The following is a 19,232-nucleotide window of genomic DNA, read 5'->3' as shown; positions in this document are numbered from 1 at the left end:
CGTTTTCATAGTGGCTTATTTTTCTTCTGTTGCTCTTCCCCGTTTCATTCCTGATTATTTCGGTAAACAGAACAGGACAGAAAAGTTCAAACTAAATCTACTTGGTGTGCATATTTGTTTAAAAGAATAAGGAAAAATATATTAGGTGGAGAAATTTCATTCTTATCCTTCAAAGCACTCAAATCCCCTTTCTGAAATGAAACAAAAGGGTGAAATCTTCATGATGCCATTTTCAAGACTTTGGCTGGAAAATATCACTCTACAGCAGCCATTTTTCTTCTATTATTGTTATTTCTATTTCACTGCCCTGAGCTCGACCCTCGGTGGGAGCTTGTACAGTTACGATCCCATATTAAGCTGCAATTACATCTCACCCATAGTCTCTGTGCTGAACGGGACTCTGAACTCCAAACCAAAAAAAAATGACAATCGAATAGGTCTAATAATAATAATAATAATAATAATAATAATAATAATAATAATAATAATAATATTGTAGTATACCAAAACTAAAAGCCCACATTGTGAAGATTTATAAATATTTCTTGTGTTTTGTAAATTCATGTAAATATTGTAAGTCTGGCTTGAATACAAAGACATGAACTCTCTGTGTTGAATGGATTAAGTAAAGGTTGTTTCCAAACTCTAAATCGGATTGTTGAGACAAGACCAAAACATATTTTTCTACCATACAAACAAATGAAACTTCCAGACAAAGAAATATAATGTGGATTGCTTTCCGACATTTTATTTATTAGAAGATCTTTTAGATTCAGCAATTCATTCAGTCGTCCAATCTTTAGTTCTGGAGACTTGACTACATGTATATATGTACTAACTTATATGTAGTTACGCAAGTCGTGGTGAGGCTCCGCCTTCGAGGTCTACTTCAAGCTGACAGAGAATAATGATGTTAGTTCCTTTTGTTCTTTTTGATTGTATAAATAGATACTCTATTTCGTATCTCAAGCATAGCGTTTACAATCATGTAATGTTATATTTCAGTAATTAATGCCATTGAAACTTCTTTACCCCTCAATTATTTGTTTTACACGCTCTTTGTTAGGCCTTCTTTCCATCTCTTTCAATATTCTATAAGTAGCTAGTCTAAGATTTCAGGCAGATCTAGAACCATCCATGAATGATTTTATCTGAACTGTGGACCATTTTCTGATATTTTTCAGTGATGAATTAATTCTCAATTTTGCCAGTCCCCAATGGTATTTTTCTGTTCCTTTCTCATTTTCCACATGGTTTCTGTACAGTTTCATCTTTCAGTTGAAGGAATTTAGATGGTGGTTAACGTAACAAATGCATTTAGTCCCTCATTACTTGCAGATTTAACCAAACGGTTGAAGAATACGTTACTTTTCTTATGCAAACATGGGATTATATACAAGACTTTAACAGAATACTTGATACTTTTAATTTATTTGTGTAAAGTTTTTATTGTAAGCAATATTCAAGTACGTTTTTTTTTGTTACATTTCGTCTAGACATGCGTTTTTTGTTCCAATTCACTCTAGATAGAACTTTTTAAATGACCAAAAAATAAGTTACATGATGTGTCAATTTTATTTTTCTTAATTAATGTTAGTGCTTATGAATAGCGAAAACTTTATCGTCAAAGATTTATGTTAGCAAAGAAGTTTAATATTGTTGTTTGATGTTCAATGATGGTATCTTATTGCAGCACCAATTGCTTTGTTTTTAGTTTTGAAGGTGTTAGTAAAGTTTAAGTTTGTTTTTCGACCCTATTTCTCTATGATATAACCAAATTCTTTCATATATATATATGTCTCTAAAATTATGTCGCATGTGGGATAGTGTGCATATAGGTAAAATTAGGTCAATGGTCTTCCGATTAGTATCGTATCCAAAAGTGAATCATGGTAAGGAAGAAGCTTTCAACGTTTTATTTTGAATGGTTTGTAATGAGTTATGTGCTTGAAATATCCACGGTGTTGATGTACGCTAATTTCCTGTTTTGATTCATTATAACTACTCGAGTAAGTTGGGAGACTACTATTGATAAAGATGTTGCAAGTCTAGAAATGATGAAGTTTCATGAATCGGCAAATATTGTATTGCTATATGAACTTTCATCGTCTCTTCCAGTTGGGCTTTTTTTGGGGAGGGGGTTAAACTTAGGTTGTAACAACATAATCTTTAATGTATTATATGTATTGTACACCCTCTAATGTCATATGCAATCTTAATATCTTAGAGGAGTAAAAAATGCTGCCATCTGGGATTTCTACTTCGATGCTTTATCGTACAACATTTTTCAAGGTGCGTCGTTCCCCCTCCCCCCGCCACACACACACTTTTAGTATTTAAACGGCCGAAATGTTTAATATTCATTTTGGAGTTTCATAACGTCAAAGTTTGGTGTTTCAGTTTTTAAAAAAAAACTGGAATAGTTTTTCCATATTAGTTTGTTATCCAAATGTAAGTATTTAGTAGCCGAGGTATTATTAAGTTGATGGCCATTATCTTTGACAGATGGAAACTGTTTAATTCTTTTTCTGATAAATAATTTGTTTTTTCCCAAGTTAATATCAAGTCTATGTTCTATATTTCACTTATCAATTTACTTAAGGGCATTTTCTAGTTTCTTCCTCCCTAAAATAGGATTATTCGTGAAAAAATTTTTGATAATGTCATTTGCAAAGAGAAAACTTGAAAATTTATGTTGTAATAACGTTACTAAGTCTAGCATATAGGCGCCGTCTACATGGAGGGGAGGGGTGAAAGGATGTATGCCTCCAAGGATTTCATCTCCATAGGAGCATTGCCCTAAGGAACTTGTCTATAGACACTACCCAATCCGAAAAACTCGTCGCTCAAGGAAGTATAAGTTAAAAGGACCATACCCATTTTATGAAAACCCTAATCAAATTTCAAACGCCAGGAGGAATTGAACATTTGAATTCCTCGTAATATTTTAAGATATACATGTACTATTGATAACTTTTATTCTTGGTAATATTTTAAGATATACTATTAATAACTTTTAGCAACATCCCTTGCAACTGCACTATCTATCGAACAAAAGATTTCTGAGAAAAATGTCTGGCGTATTCATATTCTTGTTTTGTCAAAACATTTAATAATATAATGTCAAAACATTTCCATCTGCCCATCACGTTAATTCATACAATGCTATACCTATTAACATAACATTTAAAAGTTATGGGTTCATTAAACATCTAGTCGAAATATTTAGATATTCTAATAGACGAGGTGAAGGCTTGAAGAGAACAACTATCCTTCATTAAGTGTTGCAATCCTTGAAGACAGTGTTCCGTTTCTACAAATTTTCAATATGATTTGCCTTCTACTCTCGCTATATATGTATATACGTACACAATTGTTTGTACACACACACACACACACACACACACATATATATATATATATATATATATATATATATATATATATATATATGGAGATACTATTAACGTTAAGGCTCCAATGAAATTCGAAAAATTCGGTCCCGGTGGTCCAGCATATAATGTTAAACGATGTAGGAGTAAATTGACTTCCTTAAGGAACCCCTAGAAGTGTCTGCTTTGAAGTACTGTATTCATGTTTTAATATACAGTTGTCTATTGATGAGCATATTATGTACTATTCTGATTATTCTAGGAGGAACATTAATTGTAGACATTTTTACCAACTTAGTTATATGTTATTTTTAAATTTATGCTAATGACCATTAATATCGATTTCTTTCTGAATTTTTAATGTCAATTATAAGTGGTCTAAATTGCATCATACATTGAACAGCTTTTTCTGAATATTATGTTATACAGAAAGATTTGATTGTGTCCAAGGAACACAAAGTTAATATATTTAATATAAGTTATCCCAATATTTGAAATGAGCAGAACAGAAGTGCTACTCGTTTGGAACTGTCAGATAAACCTACAGATTTTTGAAGTTTTAAACCAGACACAACCAAAATCATCTTCCATGCAGTAGGAAATTTTGCTCCTCTACAGATATTATTTCCAGAAATTAAGAATAAAATCATATATTCAGGGATTACAGATGCTAAGCTCACCCATGTTTCAAGTTGAAATACTACATCCTTATGATGTTATGAAATTCAGTGTCCTTAATATCTTCTCCAGAACTGGAAATATCTTGAAATAACTCGAAGGGAATTTCTTTGCCGATATTTTATGAACTATATAAATATAAATATATACATTTTAGCAGATGACTTCTGTGAACCTTTTTGGAACTTGGTCTAAGTATGGTAGCAATGTATAATGATTTCTCAACAGATGCGAAGTGACTATAAAATAAACATTTGACGTAAGACAGTGGTTCAAAATGCTCGGGACAAGATTGTCGTTTGAAGAGAGTAAGAGTATTTTAACGTAGTATTTCAAATTGGAGAGCTTTCCTTATGTCACATGTTCATTTTACAGTCATATAAGTAACAACGTCTGTAGATAGGCAACTTTACTGTATCTTGCTATCACCTTTTGATCGAAGTTAGAAAGAAGCCCACAGATATCATAAAATATGTACATACATATATATGTATAATATTCCTGTCGTGTGTAAAATAAATCAAAAAGGAATAAATACTATCTCAGGATTAAATAAACAATTAGATGTATCTCTCTTAAGGCTTTACGTCAGGGATGCAAATAACCGCTCTCCCACTCGTCCGGGGCGAGTGGTTCATCGGTACGGGCGAGTTTTTAATATCACTATTATTTATTTCAAAGGTAAGTAAATGTTTTCTATTGTGGGATGTGGGCAAGTAGCTTTTTTCTTATGCTAGTAAAATTTTGTTGTTTATTTGCATCCCTGGGTTACTTGTAATTTTGGCAAAATATTTCTAATGTCTCATATAAACGCCGAAACTTAAAAATAATGCTTACGTAATACTTAAAGTAAAAATAATAAAACAATATTGTTATTGCTGTATTTTGTATACTTCAAACATATTTATTCTTTTCAGCGACCTATATACATTATATATTATTATATTACAACTATTAACACTATACATGGTCACAATATAATAAGGTAGACCCTGTTTTTTGGTACAGTCAACTACATAGGATAAACAAAAAATTAGGATCACAGCTTAACATATTGGAACAGCAATCTGTTACTATACAGTATGCATCCTACATATACACAAATTTGTATGCACAAACATAAAATGCATTCCACTCATTGAATTTATGGGAACAGCCAACGACTTAAAACAACAATTCTGCAATCATAACAAATAAACATTCCTACAATTAAAACAAGTCCTTCAGTAATATACTTATTTTTGGAATATCTTTCAAGATATTTGCTCAATGAATAAAATGCTTTAACATAGTATGCATGTAACAGTTACTGTACATATATAAATTAATAACTTAATAACAAAGTTATTATTTGCATTTTCTTTTGCAAATACAGTACACGTGCAAGGGATAATTCAGTGTTAGCGTAGTACTAAAGGAAATGTAAAAAGAAGTCTATTTTATCATTATTATGTTTCAAATGGTAAATTTGCTAATATTTTCTTGAATTAAGAGTGTATTTTTTAAAATAATATAATTTCAGTTCGTAAGTATGAACTAAATGGAATTATCATCATTCCAAGTAACATGGTTTGCTTACTTAAAGTTTACGTGTTTATAGTGTGTGAATGTATATTTCATGCGCTATTTTTGTAATACATCTAACTCTTTTCGGCTTAGCAGATCTATTATTTCGGCTCCCTCTATTACTTCATACAAATAAAATTGGGTTCAATATATATTTGTGCTCCTCATAATTTGCCTACTACCTCTGTAATAAATTATAAAAGAAGTAAATACTGTTTTTATCTACTGTATTGATTCCTGTCTTTGTAAAATAATATGAACAATATCGTATGACGTAAAATATTTCTAGTATTCTTTCAATTAATATCTACTTAATATACTATTGTATTATTATGAATACAGGACGGAATTTTACTTTATAACATTTCTAAGCTTTTATTCTAAAATTCACTATGATTTTGAGCTACTCAGTTAACACATATTATTTTACATACTATGTATATTTTGTAAAATATTTTCATACTTTATCTTTTAATAAAACTATAATATTTCGAATTAACTTTTACAACACATATTCAGTAACATTTAACATAATTTATTAGTAGATATAACAGAATCACTAGAATTTATAGGAACATTATTATTATGACAAAATCTAATAATTTTCTCTAGGTAAGCCATATTTTACTATTCCAAAGTGTACCTTTAAGTACAGAATTTTAATAATATTTAATTCATTTTACCTTTTGCAACAATTTCTTCTTTGTATTATGAATAATTTAAAAGAATTTTAACATATTTTATAAATTGTATGATAAGTGATGTAACTGTAAGAAAAGTAATATGGTCTACTGCAATTTAAAGAAATCGCACTTTTTGAAATCTGTATATAGTTTCTATGACTAAGTTTTTCATTGTAGTTAACAATATCTTGAAAAAGAATTATAAAAGACAAAATATTTTAAAATAAGAAAGTAAGGATATCAACTCTTCTATTAATAACACTAAAACAAAACACATTTTCAACAAAATTTTAAATTAGCATCATATATATTCAACATGTTTATGAGATTATGTCACAATTATTTTACTGGTCAACATTAGGCATATTTTGGCAACACAACAAACATTAAAAGATAATAATTACTGATGTTTACACTATGGTGTCAATCCATAACCACAACACTCAAATACTTGAGGTATCGTCTTTTAGAAATTACGTATCATTATGTGTACTATACAAAACCTAATAATTACCAGTTTTTTAATGTACAGTGGACTGCGAAAAGACATACTTGTAGGTTAACAACATTAGTAACGAATTTAATACGCACAAGTACAAATAATTTAATTGTAAAAAAACTAACTTATATTCCAGTATTCTCTAATTCAAATGTCTTTCTATATTCCGCTATAGTACAAAAAAATCAAACATCATGAAGCATTAAATTCTTAAACTCCATTCTGAAACGCTTTTCTGAATCTTCCTCAAAAAAGAATTTCATAATACCACTCATAAACTCGCCATATTAACACTTGTTTTACCTAATTTTTTTTACCTTGTTCTGTAGCTCAATAACAAAAAAAATAATCTCTCTTTTCTATTCAGTGTGAACAAACCACGGAACGCTAACTTCATAATCACCAAAACGATTGTATTCCTGACCAAGGTCTACCGGATCAATGCCAAAATACGCCTATTGCTTACTTCAAACTTTGGAAGAAATTTGGTTAAATCTCATAAGTATATGGATCAAGCAACACAATGTTTTAATATTAATATTGGAATTGAAAGCAAACGTTGGGTATATTCTATGACAATATCTAATTTGAAAATCCAATAAAATACCCAATTCATATAACTGTTTTCTCTGATTCTATAGGATAAAATGTTTCTAGTTAAAGCGAAACCTCAATACTACCTTTATAAATAACATATTTATGATAATGCAATAACTTTATTTTTGGTCCCTAAGTGTATGCACATATAGCACGAGTGTACTGTATTTACAAAATAAATCTACTAGGAACAACATTAATTTGAAACACTATGACTAGAATTATTTACGTTTTAACGCTTTTTGTAGTGAAAACGGTAACTTTTGTATACTATTCTTTGTCCATCTCTATCATTCAAATGACAGTAATCTTTTTTCTTGTATATTTATAAAAACACACAGATAAAGATCTGTTTTCGACTATGAAAATTTGTAAAAAGTCAGTATTATGCATTAAGGTTTAGACTGACTTTCGAAATTAATACTGTTCGTAAACAAATTCTCCAAAAACATGATCTTCTATGAGTAAATTTTTGATAAGCAATCAAATTTTTAAAAAATAAGTTTCTATCATCGTAGACTATGTACGCAATTAAATTTAAAGCTTTTATTGTTACTACAATCGATTACCAGTGTTGCCATGTCTATTTCTAGATATAGTAAATTGTTGGAATCTTTACATTATTTTGTCTCATGCATTTCTTAGATAGTATTACATATTTTTACAATGTGGAAATGGAGGATCACTTCTCCTGCTACCAATCCGAGGATAGTGATGAAACTGAATTTTAGTGCGAGTTTGTAGTTAATATATCTTGTATATCTCATAGATCTGGAACCATATAGGATAACCGATTCTTTTGATAATCCTACAACTTGAGTAATACAATTGAGTCTTGACAAACACACCTAAATAATACTGCTTTTTTGGGTCGCTTTCAGAGAGAAATCAACCGATAACTTAATGCTTGAACTCAGATCAATCATTACTACGCAGATTCATTGAAGAAAATGTCTCAACTCTAATGAATGCAACTCAGAAATAGATAATCTTTGCAGAGATGCAACAAGAATATCAATGGATAGGCATACTTTTAATGTACTAAATTGCAACAACAAGACTAACATTGATGGGTTTCTCTAGAAGCTACATTTATTGTATAGTAGAATCATGCACATTCGACCTAATGTGGACTGAGGAGGTGACGATTTATCGAAAATGTAGAATTTTACAGACTAAGGGGTAGATTATTCACAATTCATAATATTTTATTGCATATTACTCAAAAGAAAGTATTACAGAACACAGAAAAGCACAACATATCCTCAAATAATTTTAAAAGTTTAAGAAAACATATAGTCAACCTAAGAATATAACTAGTGCTTTGTAGAAAAAACTAGTGATGCTAAATCTTTTTCTCCCACATTTACTCAAACAGATAAGTCGTAATAAGAGAGAGGGATAGGATAGACTAAAATTCCTACGGAAAGAATAAGAACTGTAACCAAATTCGTTCGACAGTTTCAAGAACTAGTGTCACAAAGGGAAAAGGGGCACAATTAAAAAAATACTGTAAAAAAAAAAAAAACTTCGAACAGAACAAGGAAACAAGCAGACATTCGTACACATAAATATGTACTATAATTACAATAATACTGTAATTAAACTGTACCCAAACTGTTTGCATGTATATTTTATGTCGAAAATTATTACTGTCTAGTTATTAATAGGATAGCACATTCTTCCAAACAAATGTTCTGCTTGACCAACAGAATTCATTTAAGAATTTAAAAAGAAAATGATCATCGAGTTATATCGGAACCGGGATATCGAGAGGACTTAGCGGAATTATTCTGTTTTCCGAAAAGTGAGGATAATTCGAACCAGACAGTAGAATTCTACGAGTGGTATTTGCACAAATAAGAGACTAGCATCACTTTGTAATTTATTATTAATTTTATGGGGGGCAATTTTAACGTCAACGGGGAGACGAATAAACAAAATATATGTTGCTAGTCACAATATAACCTCAATTTGATGCAAGCTTTTAAACATAAAATAGTGGTTATGAAATAATGGAAATTGTCGGTCAGCTCCTTCTTTCTTGTGCAGAATAGTCAAACTTGACGATAATGCAACAGAAGGGAGCGTTCTGGCAATCTTTATCTCAAAAGAGTTTTCAAACAGATTTCAACAGTATATTGGATTGCCGCTTTATAGTGGGAGGTCCGTATATACCTAGACTTGGAATTCCCTAGCAATTGGATTGGTTGACAAACTCAGTGTGAAAGACCTCAGAAATCCAAATTTGACAGGATTTTTATCTGTGAGGCCACTAAAGGGCATATATTTTACAGCTAGGAAATCCAAAGAGAAGTTTATCTTACTGAAATGTGTGCTGTCACGGCGTGCACGAGTTACTTCAGAATTAAAGACTATACTAGATCACCGTCATCCTTACATAATAATCAACAGTGGCCGCATTGAACACTGTAAACTGGAAGCTTTCTCTATGGTTACAAATGAATGAGTTAATATGTAAATACAATGGATTATTTGACAAAATGATCTCTAATGATTTGTAGTCATTCTATATACCGGTACAAAAATGCCCCAGATTCTACTTGTGGAGAATGTAACATAAATCTGACTTTTGGTTACTCAGATTGATGGTAGTAAATAGATAATTGAAAGGAAAAAATAATAAATGAGTGAAACCTAGATGGTAACAGATCTTGAGGATTATATTAATGAACTTTAATTATTAATAAAAGAACTTAAAATATTAATGAAAAATCGTATTATTATTGTACGTGACGTCTAATTTAAAGTGATTTATCCTTGTTATAGAAGGAAGTACGGCGTAAAGTATGTAAAATTTAACCATCATCGACTTAGGTATCATATCACAAGTATACTAAAAACTAATTGACCTTATCTGAATTAAATTTCTTTACCGTGCTTCAATTTTGTTATTTTCAAATTATCTAGTTAAAGTAATCAATAGAATTTTGAATACATCAGTAATTTATCACTTTTCAAAGACGTGTAATGATAAAATTAGCTATGGATGAAGCTTAAATCGTATACCAGCATTACTATTTTTAATGTCTTAATATCAGTAATACAAAGAAGATCTTACCTGGAAGACTTGGCAACACTTAAAATACTTTTTTAAAAATAAACCTGAGGTTTTATGACTCTTGTCTTGTGATCATAATAAGTAATTTTAGTTTTAAATAATAATAATAATTAATACTACCTACGTAAACGCAATCACAGACATTTTTATAGAAGGGCGCATGTTTTTGACTTCACGCCTTTCCCAGCTGGACGACTTTTCGAAGTTTTCTGCTGTCCAGAAAAAGTAGGAGAACCGTTGAGATCATCATGAAATTCATCTACTTCTAGTTCTTGGCTTGCTTTTTTCTGATACCTGTGCACAATAATACGATATGCACCTATTATAGAACTTTTGGCGCCTCGATCTGCATTGTCTCGTAACATAGCTTCTGTAATGCCCAATTCACTCAGTTTTCGACGAGCTTCAAGCTCTACGTCCTCCATTACGTCCTCGCTTATTCCGATAGATGGCACGACTGAAAATCTTTGTAGACCTTCACTGGAAGGAAATGTGGTCCCATTCAACCAATCAGATAGCTTAATTTCGTTTAGCGTGAGTCTATCTTCTGGTCTCTGTTGAAGTATGTTACGTATTAGCTTGGCACATTCTGATGATATTTTTTCGGGGATTACAAATGTTCCGTCTAAAATATGTCTTTTCAGACTTGCTACTGTCTGTGCTTTGAAAGGCATTGCACCAGTGACCATGAAATACAGAAGCACTCCCAAAGCCCAAATATCCACAGGAGCACCGACGTAAGATTCATCACGAAATAGTTCAGGCGCTGCATACGGTGGGGAACCACAAAACGTGTTCAGATGTTGATTTGGAGTCGAAATTTTTGTACTAAAACCGAAATCACCAACTTTCACTAAACCGGGTCCGGCATAGAAAACATTTTCAGCCTTTATGTCACGATGGATGAAGTTATGGTCATGCTGAAATATAGAAGAAACATAAAAATACTTTACGATATTGTAATTAATTTTATTCTAATCAAACTACAAATTATAATCAACATTAAGAACATTTCTAGTCTGTAGTATAGAGTGTTATTAGAGAAGCACCTCAGGACAGTAGTATAGAATAAGTACAAAGGAAACAAAGAAGAAGAAAGACAAGGCAAAATGTAGTAGTTACCAAACATCTTATAAGATTTGAAAGTTACCCATTTAAGCGTTTCACTCTCCGACTTAAGTATAGCATTGAAATAGTAAACAACTTATCAACAGTGTACTCTCTCAGCATTTCTCCACATCAGTTCAGTCAAAATGTCCGTTTTTTATTGTGCAACTCGATAGAGAAAATAGTGGCAACGTGTAGGACGTCTTCGATCAAGTAAAACCACAAAATGTTTGGGAATAGATGCCAAATGATGAAGAGATTATACAAAGTTTGTTTTTTAAAGAAATGTACTAGAGGATCTTTGCATAGTGCTCCAAAATGATACGTTCACTTATAAACTAAATTCATTAACGCCAAATCCGAAGCACCAACAACTAATTTCGCGCAATTAAATACTCGTAAACAGAAATACATGTTACAGAGTTTAGATTCAAACCCATACACTATGACTCTTCAACAACCAGTGGAACGAAACAAGCACACTCAGTTAAATTAGTGCACATGGTTTTCTGGAACACACTCCTGTTTATCTCTCAAGTCATGCAAACTTGCAAGCACATTGTATGAGGTACCAACAGCCTCTTGTCTTGAGCACTAACGCTTGCTTGGTGTTTGGTATACTGCCATGTTAGGCAGGCACATAATTGAACCGATATATTTTTTCATCTAAGAAATTTAATGCACAAGTCTACTTGAGCGTTTTTATTCTCTGCTCAACTTCTTGAAAGAAGGAAGAGATAATTCCTTCCAACAAGTCAGGACAATATATCACATATCTCAAATTCTCAGCATGCTTCCAACAAATTCAAATAGAACGAACCGCCAGCAAAAAATCTGAGCCTAATTATTTCTAGAGCTTGTAATATGTAATCGGGATATTCGTGCAATGCATCGTAAAAAAAAGTCCAATCCTAATACCTGACGAATAACATTAGCTACACTGCCGACATCATCGAGTCACTATTTTATATAATGTGTATCAAAACGATATTTTGGACGTACATAACTGTGAATTGATGCAGAAAGTATAACTTGGACTATTATATTATTATTATTATTATTATTATTATTATTATTATTATTATTATTATTTTGCATTTATTCTATACTACTGTTAAAGTTGTTGTTTTGTACGAATAGTACATTGCACAAGAAATACTCACATCTTTTCTAAGGTAGAAGTTCGCAACGTTGCAATGGACGGATAAAGAATGCAAAGTACATACGAAGGATGAATATACAAACAAACAACAATAGTCATAATTGCAATTTATTGCTAGTATTAACATTATAAATTAACGTTATATATATATATATATATATATATATATATATATATATATATATATATGTGTGTGTGTGTGTGTATGTGTGTGTGTGTGTAGATAAAGTTAAACTAGGAATGCAATGGATGTACCCGATTGCAATGAAATGAGCTGAGCGAGCTTAAACTACGTAATCATTCCTGGCCATTATGCAATAATAAATGCCATTTTTAATTGTTGACAAAAAAATTGCGTGAAAACTTTTCCCCCATTTTAAGTCTATGCAAGCGTTTTTCGGTGATTACTCCTCGATGGTACATCGGATTTTTGATTTCGACCTATGTTGTCACTCAACACGACATACTCTATCGGCGTGCTAAGTTTTCTTGAGATCGGCCAAACGGTCTAGGAGGAAGCGTTTTTCGGTCATTATTCCTCGATGGTACATCGGATTTTTGATTTCGACCTATGTTGTCACTCAGCACGACATACTCTATCAGCGTACTAAGTTTGATTGAGATCGGCCAAACGGTCTAGGAGGAAGCGTTTTTCGGTCATTATTCCTCGATGGTACATCGGATTTTTGATTTCGACCTATGTTGTCACTCAGCACGACATACTCTATCAGCGTGCTAAGTTTGGTTGAGATCGGCCAAACGGTCTAGGAGGAGTTCGTGGACAACCAAACGGCTAACCCGAGTATAAGAGCTTCGCTTCGCTCAGCTCAACTATGGAATGGATGTTAGGAAAATGTTCTTAGACAAGTACATTATATGAAAACTTCCAAAATAACTAAATGCTTAACTAACTAACAAGAAAGATTAGGCTTGTACGTTCTAAATTTGGTATCTGTATTAACACCTTTGTTATATAAAACATTCATAAAGAAAACAATAGTAATGACTAATTATGCGTTAATAGTACTTTTAAAGGATGACCATGAATTCTTATTTCCCACAACTGTTTAACTCTTATCTTGCATTGTATTCTTTTTTACGATTTTAGCTGGGCAACAACTTCTGTTATAGCACTGAAATTCAATGTAGTCATATCTCCAAATTCTTTTACTTACATTAATTTTCTCCTTGGAGTACACAAAACAGTTAATTTGCAAGGTAAAGATATGTGACGAAAATTACCTTTCCGAATGAATCCACATGAGTCGAAAAGCATGCTTAATATATTGTTATTGGCGGTACATGAAACTAGATACAATAATTTCGTCCAATAAAGTGATTTTATGGCCATCATGTATGGCAAAATCTGTCTCTAGGTCAAATTAAAGATAGCTCTAATAAGATTTTTTTAAATAAATTAAAAATGATATTTCCATGTAAATTTTTAGTTACTAAATGATTTTTATTAAATTAGAGTAATGTGGACGTAGATAGTGAACAGTACTCTAATGCTACTTAATCTTTTTATGACCAAAATGTTTGATCAACACACAGATGCTTTTCTAAGCTTGTTGATATAAGCAAGTGTTTATCCAGAAAGCTTGGAAATTTGATTGAGATTGTCAGTAAGCTTATAAACAAGAGATTGAAATAAAAAATAAAACTAACCATATGTTGTATGGCAGCGATAACCTGCGCAAAAAGTGGTTTAGCTTCTTCTTCTTCTAATCTCCCAAGTCGTGTTATTCTGTTGAAGAGTTCTCCTCCACTTGCATATTCCATTACTAAGTGAATTTTTGACAGAGTTTCCACAACTTCATATAATCTGAAAAATACAAAAGTGATTGAATTGAAAAGTAACATATCCTTGAGATATTTTACTTTACATCTTATTTAACACTTTCATTTAATACGTATTCTTGTTTTTTATTAGTAAATTCGTAGGTTGTACCGTACAGAATATAGCATAACATACTGATGGTAAATAGAAAACATTAATAAACGAACAACCATAAGAGAGAGAGAGAGATAGAGAGAGAGAGATTCAAGATACATTTTCAATAGTTTGTTGGAGATTATCACTCCTAAAGCAAATTATGTAATGAAAGAATACACCTCGATGATAATAATTATTATTATTAATGTAAATTTTCTAAATTATTTTTCACAATTTTGTGATCGTGAACTTCAGCTGAATATACATTCTATAATTAAGCAATAACAGACTACATTTTAATGCTTCTGTGTTAAAAAGTACCTTACGTAATGTATCATTGCAATAATAAATTTACAACTACATTTATTTCGCTACAACTTATCTCCTTCGCTTATTAATTTTTGAATACAAAGAAAAACAATACCTACACTGTAAGGACAATATTTTAAAATAGGCTACATTATGAACTTGGAACCACATCAAAATTTCGAAATTATTATATAATAACTAGATGGTCACACTAATACAGCTATTTTTAGTTCTTCAATATGGGTTTGAGTCTACGAACATTAGTAGAAATTTTGGGAACACAGAAATCGTAAACCATGATACTACATTTAAGATTTTGTTTTTTAACTTACTTTATTTTGTTATACGCAGTATAGTATACACAGCAATAATATTTCTTTTGTCGAAAAACAACAGTACATTTAACCTTCCAGGCCGGTACAAGCCGGATGATCAGCAGTTCAAAAATATTGATTTTAACTCTTTACTAACACATTACTGAAGTGTATAGGCGTACATATTGGTATAATAACCTAAAGTATTATCATAAAGATTTAGAAAGAGGATAACTTAAATAATATCTTTTGTGAATAGACAGTGTATTTAAAGTTTCAAAATTTCGTTGTTGGTATATCCATATGATGAAGTGAAATTTGTAAGAAAAGATCAACACAAAAAATTTCACATATGTATTTAAATCCGATATTGCTTACGGATAACATCTGTCCAAAGCAAATGCTTATAAGTTCTACGTAATTAAAAAACTACAATGAGTAGCATTCAGATTGATCACAGATATAAAATAAACTTAAATTAGAAATATTTATTCGCTACAAGAAATTAATTTTAATGTAATTGTGACGTCAAGAAGAGGAGGTTAGCTAAGGAAATCTCTGAATTTGTGGCAGTGACCATCCACAGAAGATAAAATAATTTTATTGTTATTATTAAGATATATGAAGGAAAAGTGTAAATAAAGATATGTGCTTAAAAATTTTATTACCTGATGATGTTTGGGTGATGAATAGCTTCCATTGTAGAAATTTCTCGGGTCAACATCCTCTGAGTTTTTTGATCAAGTTTTGACTTATCCAGAATTTTTACAGCTACTCTTTCTGCAAAAGTACATTAATAAATAATTAATTAACTTTGAGTTTCATGTTAATATATAGTAAGAATAATAGTAACATCAAAAATTATAATTAATATTTACCATAATCGACTATAGAGTTAAAAGAAAAAGATCGTCTATTAATGAGTATTCGTTTTGAGCTTCTATTCCGTAACCTGGACAGTAGATAAAACATTAATATTTGGGATGGTGATTGAGCTACAAATTTTATATTACTGTCATGTAAAAAATCAAAATTATTTAACATACTATAATAAATTAAACAATTTATGTGCTATTGTAAATACACTCAATGAGAGTTGTTAACAGTAATGGAACTGAAATAAGTAAATGGGTTCTACTGGGTTTCGGTTTCGGAACCGGAACTTATTTTTCCGAAAAAAGGGCGCGAAACACCAGATACTTTCTGAGAAAATACGTAGGTTCTGGTTCTGTAACCTGTTGACGTAGAAACAAAATTACAGAAAAAGAGAAATAGATTTTGTAATAAAACAAACATTTCGTTTTTCTATGAGATTCCCTCGAGTTACTATTCTATAGACGCTCAACTTCGGCGTCTCTTTCAGCAGCGAGGCTACATGAGACGTGAACCAACTCAAGGTGGGATCAGAACCACATGAATTCCCGCCGGAAATCGAACTCGAATCTCCTGCGTCGAAAGTACGTGCGTTATCCACGTAGCCACGAGGGAGCTCTTAAAAATGTAAAAAAAAAAAATGTAGAAGCAATACAACCGCCATGTTTTATTAAATATGAAAGTTTCTAGTTTCACTGGGATGAATGGGTTATAACCCACGGAGCATCATTAAAATTTTAGAGGACCCTCCAAAACCAAGGTGATTAAAATTTATAAGAAACTTGAAAATGTTTTAAAGTAAATCTAATTAATACAAGAACAATACTTTTAATCAGGGTCGCACCCAGATTAGAAGCTATCTTGAAGTACAGGCCATTGAATCAGTTCAGAAGCAAAGCTGAGTTTGAGTTTTTAGCCGACTGAAGAAAGAGGAGGTTCTCAGTTTGACCTCCACGTGTGCGTATGTATGTAAATCCTATGGTCCTAATTATTCCGTGAGCCGTGGGTCTTATTTTGATGCGTTTTTTTCACAGATCCGATAAGATATTTGTTAGGAAAGTTCTTACGTATAAAACATTTGAAAACATATTAATAATTAATTAATTATTAAAAGAACTCAAGTAATTCCTGCAAAGTCTGATTTAAAAAAAAACTCATCCTAAAATATGCGACAACCAGATAATCAACAAAGTCATGTGGGTTATGCATATCCAAGGGAGCTATTGAGTTTATGGGCCTTATGTAGATCCGTTCTGACGCGTGATTACCGCTATACTAAAGAGTTTGACTAACACATGTTCCCAGCAGTAGTCGAATACGCGACAAAACGTACTAGCGACAAAACGTACCACCGACAAAACGTACCACTTACCCTGAGGGCTGCTTGTGAAGGGTTTTCTTAAAACACTTTAAATAATGACAAGCGACAAAACGTACCACTTGCCTGCAGGGCTACTTGCGAAGAGTCTTCCAATCAGCCATCAAATAATGTCAGGCGACAAAACGTACCACTTGATAGGACGGTATATAAGTATATATATATCGGCCAAAATAAGGTTAAAAGTTGAACAGATTGGTGGTGAGAAAAGTACCGATGCAAGACCAAGACTAGGACTAAGGCTAAGACTAAAACCATGCCTGCAAGATTCTCGCAACACCAAGACCATGCCTGCAAGATTCTCACCAGACCAAGACCAACAAGAATCTTGCATATGCAATATTTGAATATTTGCTGATTTTCATCACACTTTATCCAGGCTTTGGACCAGAGACGGATAGGCATTATTAGAGGGGCGCGGGCGCTTTCTCCCACAAGGGCCACCACCATCTCAATGTCACAAATCAATTGCACAGTTTTCTTTCTACAGGAAGTCAATAGTATTAACAATTGACAATTAAAACCTGATATTCTTTGAACAGTATATTATTCTGAATTGTTCAAAATATTATATGAAGTTCAAGGAGAACGTATACTATATTACAAAATTTTTTAGTGTACTAGTTTTTGATGCTACTGTATCTATCACTTTTGCATTCGAAATATTTTTTTAAATAAATCTTTTTCAATAGACATCAACAAAATGTTTTCAAATGTTCCTGAGACATGGTACTCGTTAGCCTATTTTTAATGTATTTCAGTTTATTTCAATTTTGAAAAATTTCTTTCACATGTTACCTGAGTTATGGGCAAAGTCAATAAAAATTTGTATGTTGGAAACCAGGATAAGTATTACTGCACAAATTACAATTCTTCAAAATTAAAAAGCAGAACATTGGACAATTTTGCAACACGTTTTGCATTTGCTTTCCTTGTAAATAAATGTATTTTCTTCTAATTCTGAATCATTTGCACCATCAGCACAGCCATTTTTCCTCGGTTGTGTTCGTCATCAAGACTGACTTTCAAGGATATCCACGTCCCTCAAAAGTCCAAGAAAATACATTTATAGTATCATTGGAAACTTCTTAACTGAAGGTTTTCAGAAAATATGTAAGTTTATCGAAAGGCACGTCTGGAAGTTCTGTTACTTGGTTCAAGTGGCTAGGGTCCAAATAATCCATAAAGTACATTGCTTCTTGAATCTTGAAGAAATACTCAAAACTACCATGTCCAATATTGTGTTGAATGCTTCGATGCAGTACCTGCTCATTGGATAGAAGCAGCTTCATCTTCATATTCACAGGAAAAATCTTTGTCCATCTCTGAAGGCGAATTGTCGACAGGTCAATAGAAAAAAAAAATCACGTTCTAAGTCTTCAATTTGTTATTGGCCCATTCTGCAAAGCTTAATGCTGCATTCTTAACGGATTCAAAATCATCTCTCTACTCTTCCAGTTTGAACAGAGTAGTCTGCACCATGCGATAGGGCTACACTAGCAGCGCCCTCTATTTGGAGATAGTTTGACAGAGAGGTAGTCACTTGAAATATCTTAAGGAACTTTTCTGCTGTCCGAATTGTTTTAAACTTGAGAAGATCTTTTATATATCCTTTCGATTTACACCTAGCTTTTGGTTTGATATTTTCTGTAGAAG

General features: G+C 31.8%; 1 protein-coding gene across 1 annotated transcript in view; it reads right to left on the bottom strand.

Annotated features, from left to right (window-relative positions):
* Window positions 1-4,949: 4,949 nt before the first annotated feature.
* Window positions 4,950-19,232, bottom strand: part of LOC145677120 (serine/threonine-protein kinase NIM1) — a 161,837-nt gene continuing 147,554 nt past the window's right edge. Inside the window, exons 4-6 of the mRNA XM_081747770.1 lie at window positions 15,994-16,105; window positions 14,435-14,591; window positions 4,950-11,417 (exon numbers count right to left, since the gene is read on the bottom strand). Of these exons, the coding sequence (XP_081603896.1) occupies window positions 10,644-11,417; window positions 14,435-14,591; window positions 15,994-16,105 (1,043 nt within the window). The 3' untranslated portion in view covers window positions 4,950-10,643. The remainder of the gene's footprint in view (window positions 11,418-14,434; window positions 14,592-15,993; window positions 16,106-19,232) is intronic.

Source organism: Thermobia domestica, chromosome 2, assembly GCF_964235325.1.
Source record: "Thermobia domestica chromosome 2, izTheDome1.hap1.1, whole genome shotgun sequence".
NCBI classification, from domain to species: Eukaryota; Metazoa; Arthropoda; class Insecta; order Zygentoma; family Lepismatidae; genus Thermobia; species Thermobia domestica.
The sequence above is the reverse complement of the archived record's forward strand: the minus strand, read 5'-3'. Positions and strand labels throughout refer to the sequence as shown.